Source organism: Oncorhynchus gorbuscha, linkage group LG11 (assembly GCF_021184085.1).
Source record: "Oncorhynchus gorbuscha isolate QuinsamMale2020 ecotype Even-year linkage group LG11, OgorEven_v1.0, whole genome shotgun sequence".
NCBI lineage: Eukaryota > Metazoa > Chordata > Actinopteri > Salmoniformes > Salmonidae > Oncorhynchus > Oncorhynchus gorbuscha.
Genome location: NC_060183.1, coordinates 71301670 through 71316321, shown reverse-complemented (window position 1 = coordinate 71316321; position 14652 = coordinate 71301670). Strand labels below are relative to the sequence as shown.

Sequence of the window (14652 nt, the reverse complement as noted above, 5' to 3'; positions counted from 1 at the left end):
ATGAAAACCTTGTGAAGGGTGAAGCTACCAGTAAATCAGACAAGAGGCACTCACTCTTCACACGTTTGGCTCCTCTGCTCCAGCAACGTCCAAACGCAACACAGTGAAAGTCATCTTGGAGAATGTCGGGGACAAACAGCAGAGACTAGCGATAAAGACAATTGAAACCCTACAAGTGTGCACAGCTGTGATGAAGGTTTCTAGTGAACAGATTCAACATGAGCTCAATAGAAAGGGACTGCAAGCTTGCAGACGTTCCAGGAGATGACAATGATCCTGTCTCAGCCTCCAGTATTTATGCTGCAGTAGTTTATGTGTCGGGGGGCTAGGGTCAGTTTGTTTATCTGGAGTACTTCTCCTGTCCTATTCGGTGTCCTGTGTAAATCTAAGTGTGCGTTCTCTAATTCTCTCCTTCTCTCCTTCTTTCTCTCTCTCGGAGGACCTGAGCCCTAGAACCATGCCCCAGGACTACCTGACATGATGACTCCTTGCTGTCCCCAGTCCACCTGGCCATGCTGCTGCTCCAGTTTCAACTGGCCTGGGCCCTAGGACCATGTCCCAGGACTACCTGACATGAGGACTCCTTGCTGTCCCCAGTCCACCTGGCCATGCTCCTGCTCCAGTTTCAACTGTTCTGCCTTACTATTATTCAACCATGCTGGTCATTTATGAACATTTGAACATCTTGGCCACGTTCTGTTATAATCTCCACCCGGCACAGCCAGAAGAGGACTGGCCACCCCACATATGCTCTCTCTAATTCTCTCTTTCTTTCTCTCTCTCGGAGGACCTGAGCCCTAGGACCGTGCCCCAGGACTACCTGACATGATGGCTCCTTGCTGTCCCCAGTCCACCTGACTGTGCTGCTGCTCCAGTTTCAACTGTTCTGCCTTATTATTATTTGACCATGCTGGTCATTTATGAACATTTGAACATCTTGGTCATTTTCTGTTATAATCTCTACCCGGCACAGCCAGAAGAGGACTGGCCACCCCACATAGCCCGGTTCCTCTCTAGGTTTCTTCCTAGGTTTTGGCCTTTCTAGGGAGTTTTTCCTAGCCACCGTGCTTTTACACCTGCATTGTTTGCTGTTTGGGGTTTTAGGCTGGGTTTCTGTACAGCACTTTGAGATATCAGCTGATGTACGAAGGGCTATATAAATAAATTTGATTTGATTTGATTTGATTTGATCCTGAACTCTGTCCTGATAGGAGCAGACTACTACTGGCAGACAGTATCAGGCAGAGTGGAGCGACTGACGGAGACGCTAGTTGCTTTAGAGAGCACCGTTGGATGGTCGGCGCAGGGACCAGTGTCCATGTCAAGTGTCGCTGAGGCAACATGCATGTTCATCCCACTTGATGAAGACACACTAGTCTCCAAACAACTGCATGCATTCTGGGAGCTTGAGTCTCTGGGTATTATAAGGGAGAAAACACAGAACCCAGAGGAAAACTAGGCTCTACAGAAGTTTGAGGAAACAACCACCTTCAAAGATGGACGATAGCACGTGGAGTTGCCATGGAAATGAGAAATGCCAGAACTCCAAGTATACAAGAAACGGTTTGAAGGTCTGAAGAAAAGACTGAGGGATGTGACGTTGTACAGCAGATACAATGAAGTAGAGGACTATTTACAACAGGATATGGCAGAGGACGTGCCCAAGGACAACGCATAAAGCGTAGACAATGTAAAATACTACTTACCTCACCATGCAGTACTCCAAGAAGATAAGGTGACAGAATTGAGAGTGGTGTTTGATGCCTCGTCCCATGAAGATGGCTGTCCATCCCTCAATGACTGTCTACTCACAGGACCAAACCTGAATCCAGATCTGCTCAGCGTTCTGATGAGGTTCAGACTACATGAAATCACATTCATGGCAGACATCAAGAAAGCTTTCCTGCAGATATCCCTAGCAGAGAAAGACAGAGACGCCGTGAGATTCCTATGGCTCACAGGCCCACCAAGGGGAGAAAATGAAGAGGAGCTGCGTGTGCTGAAGATGAAAAGAGTGGTATTTGGAGCTTCCCCCAAGTCCATTCTTGCTGGCAGTTAAAATCAGGAAGCACCTGAAACAATATGAAACAGAACAACCAGAAGTTGTAGAGAGAGAAAGTCACTATGTAGAGGATTTCATCGTAAATTCACACAACGTTGAAGAGGCTTACATTGTGACAACTGCAAAGCGAATGCTGTCGATTGCAGGCATGGACCTCTGCAAGTGGATGACCAACTCTCCTGAACTGAAAACAAAAATGGGAGAGTACGACAAATTTTCACCCATTGACACTAGAAACACAAGGAGTAGTGCTGAAGGTTTTAGGTTTAGTATGGAGATTGAGAACAGATGACTTTCACCTCAGGCCGCTACTGAGCATTTTCTAACGCAAAAGGAAAACACAAAGAGAAGTCTTCTGCAGTCATCTGCAAGCATCTTCAACCCTCTTGGTTCCCTGACCCCTTCACCATTAGGATCAAGTGCATGTTCCAGGAAATGTGGAAGAGGGGACTCAGCTGGGACAAAGAATTACCACCTGATCTGACAGGAGAATGGCAACAGTCGTGTTCAACACTACCCCAGTTACACCAGATAAGTGTTTCCTAGGGGACCCTATAAGCTTTGGCTACATTGCATGTTCTCTCTTAGCTACTTCATGTAGCTAACATATTCTTGCTTTGCATATTCCTCTTTGCTTTAGAAGATACTGTTGCACCAACATGCTGATTTAGGTCTACAACGTCACTGGTATTATCAGGCTGTATGAGCTCGCTACGTTTGCTCTTACTCAGTACATTTATTAGCTAGCTAGCTATTAGCAGATAACAATTAGTGTCTCAAGTTTCCTGGCAACTTGCTAAGAAAAGACAAACTAGCGGTTTGCTGATGTAAGAAACAAACTGATAGTGTCATTATAGAACGCTAGCAGATTTAGATTACGAAACAAAGTGAAAACAGCATTGTTATCATCAACATTGTTGCATGTGCTGCATTGACCATGCAGACTGAACGCAAGTGGGGCGGCAGGGTAGCCTAGTGGTTAGAGCATTGGACTAGTAACCGAAAGGATGCAAGTTCATATCCCCGAGCTGACAAGGTACAAAATCTGCCGTTCTGCCCCTGAACAGGCAGTTAACCTCTTGGGTCGACCCGGGACGCATGCGTCCCATCTAGACATCTGGAAATGCCAATGCGCTACGCTAAATGCTAATAGCACTCGTTAAAACTCAAAACGTTCATTAAAACACACATGCAGGGTACTGAATTAAAGCTACACTCGTTGTGAATCCAGCCAACAAGTCAGATTTTTAAAATGCTTTTCGGCGAAAGCATGAGAAGCTATTATCTGATAGCATGCAACACCCCAAAAGATCCGCAGGGGACGTAAACAAAATAATTTGCATAGTCGGCGCTACACAAAACGCAGAAATAAAATATAAAACTTCATTACCTTTGACAATCTTCTTTGTTGGCACTCCTAGATGTCCCATAATCACTATTGGGTCTTTTTTTCGATTAGAATCGGTCCATATATAGCCTAGATATCGATAATTTTGTTCCTTGCCCTCTTGAATGAGTCACTCTCCGCCAACGACGCGTGACTCTCCGCCAACGACGCGTGACTCTCCGCCAACGACGCGTGACTCTCCGCCAACGACGCGTGACTCTCCGCCAACGACGCGTGACTCTCCGCCAACGACGCGTGACTCTCCGCCAACGACGCGTGACTCTCCGCCAACGACGCGTGACTCTCCGCCAACGACGCGTGACTCTCCGCCAACGACGCGTGACTCTCCGCCAACGACGCGTGACTCTCCGCCAACGACGCGTGACTCTCCGCCAACGACGCGTGACTCTCCGCCAACGACGCGTGACTCTCCGCCAACGACGCGTGACTCTCCGCCAACGACGCGTGACTCTCCGCCAACGACGCGTGACTCTCCGCCAACGACGCGTGACTCTCCGCCAACGACGCGTGACTCTCCGCCAACGACGCGTGACTCTCCGCCAACGACGCGTGACTCTCCGCCAACGACGCGTGACTCTCCGCCAACGACGCGTGACTCTCCGCCAACGACGCGTGACTCTCCGCCAACGACGCGTGACTCTCCGCCAACGACGCGTGACTCTCCGCCAACGACGCGTGACTCTCCGCCAACGACGCGTGACTCTCCGCCAACGACGCGTGACTCTCCGCCAACGACGCGTGACTCTCCGCCAACGACGCGTGACTCTCCTCCGCCAACGACGCGTGACTCTCCGCCAACGACGCGTGACTCTCCGCCAACGACGCGTGACTCTCCGCCAACGACGCGTGACTCTCCGCCAACGACGCGTGACTCTCCGCCAACGACGCGTGACTCTCCGCCAACGACGCGTGACTCTCCGCCAACGACGCGTGACTCTCCGCCAACGACGCGTGACTCTCCGCCAACGACGCGTGACTCTCCGCCAACGACGCGTGACTCTCCGCCAACGACGCGTGACTCTCCGCCAACGACGCGTGACTCTCCGCCAACGACGCGTGACTCTCCGCCAACGCATTAGCTTTCGCCTGTATTTTCTGCCCTCAGATAATGCTTCTCTTTCTACTGGTCTGCCTTCAAGGACTCGATCTCGGTCTTCAAAGTTTGAATCTGATCCATGTGCACCTTCATCAGATGACCTAAATAGTACTGTCCTGAGCCCCCATCGATTACAGCAGCCCATGATAGAAATGGTAGATCAATCCAGTTCGGATCTTTTGACTGACGCCTTTAGTGACAGGTCTAATGCTCTAATATTTAATCATTTCTGCCCTCTAAGTTCATATCTAAGGGGCATTTTTCACACCATTATTAGTTTCATTGCAAGTTCACACTAAAACAAACCGGCACCTAGTCAGCGCCATTATTACTGCAATGCCCCTTAAAATGTTGTTCTGTGCTACCCAGTGGAAAGGGGGTCCACCCCGCCACCCTCCTCCTCCCTTCCACATGGGCTAGGTCAGTCTTGTGTGCTGCTCTGCCGCCCGTTCCGTGCCTCCTGCACTTTGTGCCTTGAACGCCTACCGCTATCTCAGTGGGGGAAGCTGGAGAACTGCAAGGCAATCCCATTGTGCACCACTCGGAAGCCATGACCAATATATATTGTCCTGCTAGAAACATTGTTTGCAGAATTCACACCCTGCTACACTTGTGAAAAAGGTTGTTAATATATATGAGAATATTTTAGGGGCTTTTGTATAATTCTAAAATTAATAGCTTTGTTATAAAAATTACAATATTTTAGAGATGATTTTGTTTTCAAATAACGTAAAGTGAGTGGGGAAAACCCCATTCTTGAACATGGGGTGAGACATTGTTACTTATTTTTAAATAAAGCCAGTTTATTATATAGAATTATTTATTTCTGGTTTTAGAGGGAGAGAACCAGCATCTGTAGCAACACAGTTTGCACTGCAATGCAGTGTCTTAGACCACTGCGCCCCTCGGGGGCTGTACAACGTGACCGGTCAGGAGTACGCTACAGTACTACTGTAGGAGCAAAATAATCCTAACATTTCAACACCCTAATTGTAATCCAAGTTTCTCTTAGAATAAAAACCTTAGAGTAACAGTTTTATTAAGTAACTTACAAGTAGTAACAAAAATGATAAGATGGCACCAGTGCAGAAGGCAGATGTTTTTCGTGTCCCCATCCGATAGTGTTTTTTGTTCGTAACTTATTTGACTCTTTTTGTACATAATGTTGCCGCTACCGTCTCTTATGACCGAAAATATTTTATAGACATCAGGACTGCGATTACTCAGACTAGCAGAGTCCTTTTTCTTCTTTCATGACTTTGACGAGCCAGAGGATTTTCGGCTCCCTCGGGAACAGGCCCTGACCCCAGTGATCTGCTTGAAGAGGCGGAGAAAGAGGCCAGCGAAAAAAAACCTCACTCCCCTCAATTCTGCTCACAAACATGCATCTTTGGAAAAAAAGGACGAGTTATTGGGAAGATTAAACTACCAACGGGAAATGTAAAGAGAACATCTTATGCGTCACGGAGTCGTGGCTGAACAACGACAATATCAACATAGAGCTGGCTGGTTATACGCTGTACCAGCAAGATGGAACAGCGGCGTCTGGTAAGACAAAGGGCAGCGCTCTGTGTATTTTTGTAAACAACAGCTGGTGCACGATATCTAAGGAAGTCTCAAGCTATTGCTTGCCTGAGGAAGAGTTTCTCATAAGCTGCAGATCACACTACCTACCTAGAGAGTTCGTATTTTTCTTACCACCGCAGACCAATGCAGGCACTAAAACAGCACTCAGTGAGATGTATACCGCAATTAGCAAACAGGAAAATGCTCATCCAGAGGCAGCGCTCCTAGTAGCCAAGGACTTTAACCCCTGAACCACCCACCCCGGATCCGGTATAATTGTCATCAGCAACGCTGATTAGCATAGCACCACAGTGAAATAATATTACTAGAAAATATTCATATTCATGAAATCACAAGTGCAATATTGCAAAACACAGCTTAGCCTTTTGTTAATCCACCTGTCGTCTCAGATTGAAATTATGAATTACAGCAAACACAATACAAGCGCTTGTGTAAGTCTATCGGTCGCTCGACAAAACAAAAAGTACACTTAGCATCAGGTAACTTGGTCACAAAAATCAGAAAAGCAATCAAATTAATCGTTTACCTTTGATGATCTTCAGATGTTTTCACTCACGAGACTCCCAGTTAGACAACAAAATGTTCCTTTTGTTCTATAAAGATATTTCTTATATCCAAATATCTGTTAGTTTGGTGCGTTATGCCCAGGAATCCACCGGAAAGAGCGGTCACGACAACGCAGACAAAAATTCCAAATTATATCCATAATGTCCACAGAAAAATATCAAACGGTTTTCATAATCAATCCTCAGGGTGTTTTTCAAATATCTATTCGATAATATATCAACCGGGACAGTTGGCTTTTCACTAGGACCGGGAGTAACAATAGCCACCTTTCTCATTTGCGCACAACACTCCGAGAGCCCCCACCTATCCACTTACGCAATGTGGTCGTTCACGCTCATTCTTCAAAATAAAAGCCTGAAACTATGTCTAAAGGCTTTTGACACCTTAGGGAAGCCATAGAAAAAGAAATATGGTTGATATCCCTTTAAATGGGGAATAGGGATGATTAAGAACAGAAGTTTCAAAAACAGGGGCACTTCCTGATTGGATTTTCCTCAGGTTTAGGTGCAATATCAGTTCTGTTTAACTCAGACGGCATTTTGACAGTTTTGGAAACTTTAGAGTGTTTACTATCCTAATGTGTCAATTATATGCATATTCTAGCATCTGGTCCTGAGAAATAGGCTATTTACTTTGGGAACGTTATTTTTCCAAACATAAAAACAGTGCCCCCTAGCTTCAAGATGTTAATGCAAGGAAACTTAAAATATTTTTTACCTCGTTTCTATCAACAAGTTAAAATGTGCAACCAGGGGGAAAAGAACTCTGGACCATCTTTACGCCACACACAGATGCATACAAAGCTCTCCCTTGGCCTCCATTTGGCAAATCTGACCATAATTCCATCCTCCTGATTCCTGCTTACAAGCAAAAATTAAAGCAGGAAGCAACAGTGACTAGATAAAAAAAAAAAAGTGGTGAGATGAATCAGATGCTAAACGACAGGACTGTTTTGCTATCACAGACTGGAATATTTTCCCGGGATTCCCCCAATGGCATTGAGGAGTACACTACATCTGTCATTGGCTTTATCAATAAGTGCATCGATGACATCGTCCTCACAGTGACAGTACGTACAGAAGTCTAAAGTGTTCATACACCTTAGTCAAATATATTTTAAACTCAGTTTCCTGACATTTAATCCGAGTCAAAATTCCCTGTCGTAGGTCAGTTAGGATCACGACTATTTATTTCAGCTTTTATTTCTTTCCTCACATTCCCATCGGGTCAAAAGTTTACATACACTCAATTAGTATTTGGTAACATTGCCTTTAAATTGTTTAAGTTGGGTCAAACATTTTTGGTATCCTTCCCACAATAAGTTGGGTGAATTTTTGCCCATTCCTCCTGACAGAGCTGAAATACTCTCTGTAGCTCAGTTGGTAGAGCATGGCGCTTGTAACGCCAGGGTAGTGGGTTCAATCCCCGGGACCACCCATACGTAGAATGTATGCACACATGACTGTAAGTCGCTTTGGATAAAAGCGTCTGCTAAATGGCATATATTATTATTATTATTATTAAATAACTGAGTGAGGTTTATAGGCCTCCTTGCTCGCACAAGGTTTTTCAGTTCTGCCCACAAATTTTCTATAGGTTTGAGGTCAGTGCTTTGTGATGGCCACTCCAATACCTCGACTTTGTTGTCCTTAAGCCATTTTGCCACAACTTTGAAAGTATGCTTGGGGTCATTGTCCATTTGGAAGACCCATTTGCGACCAAGCTTTAACTTGGCTGCCTGACTGATGTCATACATCTGACTGATGAGATGTTGCTTCAATGTATCCACATAATTTCTCCTCATGATGCCATCCATTTTGTGAAGTGCAGCAGTCCCTCCAGCAGCAAAGCACATCCACAGCATGATGCTGCCACCCCTGTGCTTCACGGTTGGGATGGTGTTCTCCAGTTTCAACTGTTCTGCCTTATTATTATTCGACCATGCTGGTTATTTATGAACATTTGAACATCTTGGCACAGCCAGAAGAGGACTTGCCACCCCACATAGCCTGGTTCCTCTAGGTTTCTTCCTAGGTTTTGGCCTTTCTAGAGAGTTTTTCCTAGCCACCGTGCTTCTACACCTGCATTGCTTGCCATTTGGGGTTTTAGGCCGGGTTTCTGTACAGCACTTTGAGATATCAGCTGATGTACGAAGGGCTATATAAATACATTTGATTTTGATTTGATTTGATCTTCGGCTTGCAAGCCTCCCCTTTTTCCTCCAAACATAAAAATGGTCATTATGGCCAAACAGTTCTTCTTCCTTGCTGAGCAGCATTTCAGGATATGTCGATAAATGACTCGTTTTACTGTGGATATAGATGCTGGTGGAAACAAGTACAAAAGTATCTTCACAAGGTCCTTTGCTGTTGTTCTGGGATTGATTTGCACTTTCCACACCAAAGTACGTTCATCTCTAGGAAACAGAACGCGTTTCCTTCCTGAGAGGTATGACTGCTGTATGGTCCCATGGTGTTTATACTTGCGTCCTATTGTTTGTACAGATGAACGTGGTACCTTCAGGCGTTTAGAAATTGCTCCCAAGGATGAACCAGACTTGTGGAGGTCTACAATTGTTATTCTGAGGTCTTAGCTGATTTCTTTTGATTTTCCAATGATGTCAAGCAAAGAGGCACTGAGTTTGTAGGTAGGCCTTGAAAATACATCCATAGGTACACCTCCAATTGACTCAAATTAGGTCAATTTGCCCATCAGAAGTTTCTAAAGCCATGATGTAATTTTCTGAAATGATCCAAGTTGTTTAAAGGCACAGTCAACTTAGTGGAGGTAAAATTCTGACCCTCTGGAATTGTCATACAGTGAATTAAGTGAAATAATAGGTCTGTAAACAATTGTTGGAAAAATGACTTGTATCATGCACAAAGTAGATGTCCTAACCGACTAGCAAAAACTATTGTTTGTTAACAAGAAATTTGTGGAGTGGTTGAAAAATGAGTTAATGACTCCAACCTAAGTGTATGTAAACTTCCGACTTCAACTGTACATACTTGAGGTTGACCAATTAATCAGCATTTTTGGAAGCCGATTATTTAGATTTTTTTATTCCACCTCAATTTAACCAGGTAGGCTAGTTGAGAACAAGTTCTCATTTGCAACTGCGACCTGGCCAAGATAAAGCATAGCAGTGTGAACAGACAACAGAGTTACACATGGAGTAAACAATTAACAAGTCAATAACACAGTAGAAAAAAAAGAAAAAGTCTATACATTGTGTGCAAAAGGCATGAGGAGGTAGGAGAATAATTACAATTTAGCAGATTAACACTGGAGTGATAAATGATCAGATGGTCATGTACAGGTAGAGATATTGGTGTGCAAAAGAGCAGAAAAGTAAATAAATATAAACAGTATGGGGATGAGGTAGGTAAAATTGGGTGGGCTATTTACCGATAGACTATGTACAGTCGCAGCGATCGGTTAGCTGCTCAGCTAGCTGATGTTTGAAGTTGGTGAGGGAGATAAAAGTCTCCAACTTCAGCGATTTTTGCAATTCGTTCCTGTCACAGGCAGCAGAGAACTGGAACGAAAGGTGGCCAAATGAGGTGTTGGCTTTAGGGATAATCAGTGAGATACACCTGCTGGAGCGCATGCTACGGGTGGGTGTTACCTCAATACCTCACTGGTCACGATGGCAAGGCGGAGCTTTACCTAGCATGGACTTGTAGATGACCTGGAGCCAGTAGGTCTGGCGACGAATATGTAGCGAGGGCCAGCCGACTAGAGCATTGGTCGCAGTGGTGGGTGGTATAAGGTGCTTTAGTAACAAAACGGATGGCACTGTGATAAACTGCATCCAGTTTGCTGAGTAGAGTATTGGAAGCTATTTTGTAAATGACGTCGCCGAAGTCGAGGATCGGTAGGATAGTCAGTTTTACTAGGGTAAATTTGGCGGCGTGAGTGAAGGAGGCTTTGTTGCGGAATAAAAAGCCGACTCTAGATTTGATTTTGGATTGGAGATGTTTGATATGAGTCTGGAAGGAGCGTTTACAGGCTAGCCAGACACCTAGGTACCTATAGATGTCTACATATTCTAGGTCCTAACCATCCAGGGTGGTGATGCTAGTCGGGCGCGCGGGTGCAGGCAGCGTTTGAAAAGCATGCATTTGGTTTTACTAGTATTTAAGAGCAGTTGGAGGCCACGGAAGGAGTGTTGTATGGCATTGAAGCTCGTTTGGAGGTTAGATAGCACAGTGTCCAAGGAAGTGTCCAAGGCCAGAAGAATACAGAATGGTGTCGTCTGCGTAGAGGTGGATCAGGGAATCGCCCGCAGCAAGAGCAACACCATTGATATATACAGAGAAAAGAGTCAGCCCGAGAATTTAACCCTGTGGCACCCCCATAGAGACAGCCAGAGGACCGGACAGCATGCCCTCCGATTTGACACACTGAACTCTGTCTGCAAAGTAGTTGGTGAACCAGGTAAGGCAGTCATCAGAAAAACGATAAGAATATGGTGATTGACAGAGTCGAAAGCCTTGGCCAGGTCGATGAAGACTGCTGCACAGTACCGTCTTTTATCGATGGCGGTTATGATATCGTTTAGTACCTTGAGCGTGGCTGAGGTGCACCCGTTACCGGCTCGGAAACCAGATTGCACAGCGGAGAAGGTACGGTGGGATTCGAGATGGTCAGTGACCTGTTTGTTGACTTAGCTTTCGAAGACCTTAGATAGGCAGGGCAGGATGGATATACGTCTGTAACAGTTTGGCCGTTTACATTGCATTCCACGAGCACTGCGTGGCAGGCTGACCACCTGTTACGTGAGTACAGTAAGGTGCCACGGTAAGTTGCTAGCTAGCATTAAACTTATCTTATAAAAAACAATCAATCTTCACATAACCTAGTAAAATCAACCATGTGTAGTTAACTAGCTTGTCCTGCGTTGCATATATTCAATGCTGTGCCTGTTAATTTATCATCAAATCACAGCCTACTTCGCCAAACGGGGGATGAGTTCACAAAAGCAAACATTGCACGAATGTACCTAACCATAAACCACACGGCAAGCGGTACCAGAGCACCAAGTCTAGGTCCAAGAGGCTTCTAAACAGCTTCTACCCTCAAGCCATAAGACTCCTGAACATCTTGTCAAATGGCAACCCAGACTATTTGCATTGCCACCCCCTCCCTTCACCACTGCCAATCTCTGTTGCCATCTATGCATAGTCACTTTAATAACTCTACCTACATGTACATATTACCTCAACTAACCGGCACCCCCCTGTATGTATGTGCAAATAATATTTTTTTTACTGCTGCTCTAATTACTTCTCTCATTTTTATCCATATATTTTTAAACCACACTGTTGGTTAGGGGATCGTACGTAAGCATTTCACTATAAGGTCTTACACCTGCCATATTTGGCGCATGTGACTAATAAAATTTTATTTGAAAAAAATCTGTGTATTTATCTGGGTGTGAGCTGCAGGACAGAGGATTAGCAATTCTTACAGTATTGTTCTAAATTCAATCACCTTCATCCTCATTCAGTTTATTGAAATTCAATTTTGAAGACACGCACCATTATCAGTTTCTATTTGGTTTATGTCGCCAATTCACTGTCATTTCGACAAAGTAGCACCTTGGGACCCAAAATCATAATCAGTGCTCTAACTCCCCCTTGCGCTGCTCTGGAGCAATGAAGTAGTGATGCAGAGTACCGTACTAAACCACAAATTACTTTGAAGTCACGCAGTATAACAAAACTTTCAGTTGAGCAACCACTGTTTGGTTCATCCTTACCCGGTGCAGTCCAGGTAACTCCTCCTTCGCCCGATGGTACGCTACCACACACTCCAGGCACTTGTCGAGGTCATCGTTGAGTGCCACCTTCTCGTTGACTGCCTCCTCATCCTCTGATAACCAAGACACAGCACAGTACCTCTGGAGCAGTTTTGCAACATCGTCACCCAAAGACGTGCACCAACGGCACATGCTCATCTACAAGGGACAAGATGAGAGTGTTGCTAGACCTTTGATCATTTGACATCCAACATGCAATAATGTACTGCTTTGAGGACAATGAACTCGTTGGTTCTGCTGACACACATCCACTTTATTAATGAGCAGCATTGGCCGCCTAAATCAAATCTGTAGAAATGTATTTGGTGCTACAAACTGGTAAATGTTTATGACACTGGGATTTGGCTGAGCAGTCACAATAGTTAAGTGGATAGTACAGCAAGGTCACAAGTTCCCCAGGAAGCCTTATCCAACATAAACAATCCCATTGAGTTGGGTGTGAAACCCTGGCCGGGAGGTGAGAAAACTGGCAGAAGACAGGCACTTCAAGCTTACTTTGTCTCAAACACCATGGTTTGAAACCACAGTTTGAGACTATTTTTTATTTAACTAGGCAAGCCCGTTAAGAACAAATTCTTATTTTACAATGACGGCATAGGAACAGTGGTTTAACTGCCCTGATCCGGGGCAGATCGATAGATTTGTACCTGGTTACCTCAGGGAGTCAATCTTGCAACCTTTCGGTTACTTGGCCCAAAACTCTAAACAATTGGAGGTGTCAAGTACAAATATTCACTTTAACAGCAGTTACGGTCCCAAAAACTACCGTCAAATAATAAAAGGCCTACTTCCTGTATTTTAGCTAGCTAGAACAAGGCCTAATTACTGTACATTTAGTTAGCTGGCTAAAGTACAGTAAACAGGGCTTGATATAGCTAGCTAAATTACAGTAAGTATGCCTTTTTATTTTAAGGTAGTTTTTGGTACCGTAACGTAACTGCTGTTAAAGTGAATATGCCAACATGAAATCTTATATAAATAGTAGAAAAAGCTTGAGAAAAATGTAATGTTGACACATGGGAAAGTTGTAACCAAGTTACCGTTACTTACAGCATTTAGTAATAACATTACTAGGCCGTCTACTGTACTACCAACACCGTTTACAGTGACATAGGCAATATCTAGTTGGCCTAGCAGTGTCAGGCCCCATTTCACCAACAAAAGAGCTCAAATATCGCTAATATTCCATATGTTGGTGTGCGTGACTGTCTAAATGTTGTTTTAAATCTGTAAATCATCAAGTGATTCGTCAAGTGGCTGGTTAGGTAGTTAGCAACTAGCAGCGCAAATGGTAGCTAGTTACCTGGCTAACGCACCGTTAGCTTCAGCTAGATGCACAACAAACAGGAACATTTTAAATGTAACTAACTTAACTAGCTAGATATGACGCCAACTTTAATAGTTAGCTAGCTACTTCTTTTCCTTATCAGAAAATGTCACGACATTCAATTTGTTGGCGATTTTAGAGACGTTTGTAGTCTAGCTTCCAGTTGTGTCGACAATGTTGTCTGGTGAAAGCAAGGATGTAAACCTGGTGGCATGAGTCGAACCCTGCCGCGGTCTGGAAAGTCGTTAGCTGGCTACAACGTCGCGTATTGTTTAACCAGAACTCACCATGTTGAACAAGTGCTTAATCCAAACGTTGCACTAATTTATTTCATCTTGGTAGATATATAGATTCCCAATATAACGAACACTCAATGACATTTCTCGCTAACGTGCTGTTTACACTGCAAACACACGCGGTCATTCAAGAACAAAACCTCCTCTGAGCCAAACCAGTGATATCCTCACTCCTCTTGTCCCCCTGCTAATTTACTTATTACTTCTTCTTTGGGATTTGGTTGGCAGATCGCATCCAACATTTAGGTGCATACACCGCCACCTACTGTACTGGTGTGTGAGGCCTTTCACGGCATACCTACATTATAATCTCTCTCATTATAAAACACCACCCATCCACTATTTAACCCCACCTAGACCTACTCCAGACCAGGTCTGAGAGGATATCACTACCACTCAACACCTACTGCAGCTGTTCTGCAGTAAATTCTCACAATCCCAAATACTTCTCTTCTCTCTATTTTCTGTGAATTAAGATACATTTC

At 44.5% G+C, this 14652-nt stretch overlaps 1 protein-coding gene across 1 annotated transcript in view; it reads right to left on the bottom strand.

Moving 5' to 3' along the window:
• Positions 1–14346, bottom strand: part of setx (senataxin) — a 67818-nt gene extending 53472 nt beyond the window's left edge. Inside the window, 2 exon segments of the mRNA XM_046290331.1 lie at positions 12485–12682; positions 14159–14346. Of these exon segments, the coding sequence (XP_046146287.1) occupies positions 12485–12682; positions 14159–14161 (201 nt within the window). The 5' untranslated portion in view covers positions 14162–14346.
• Between the last annotated feature and the right edge of the window lie 306 nt (positions 14347–14652).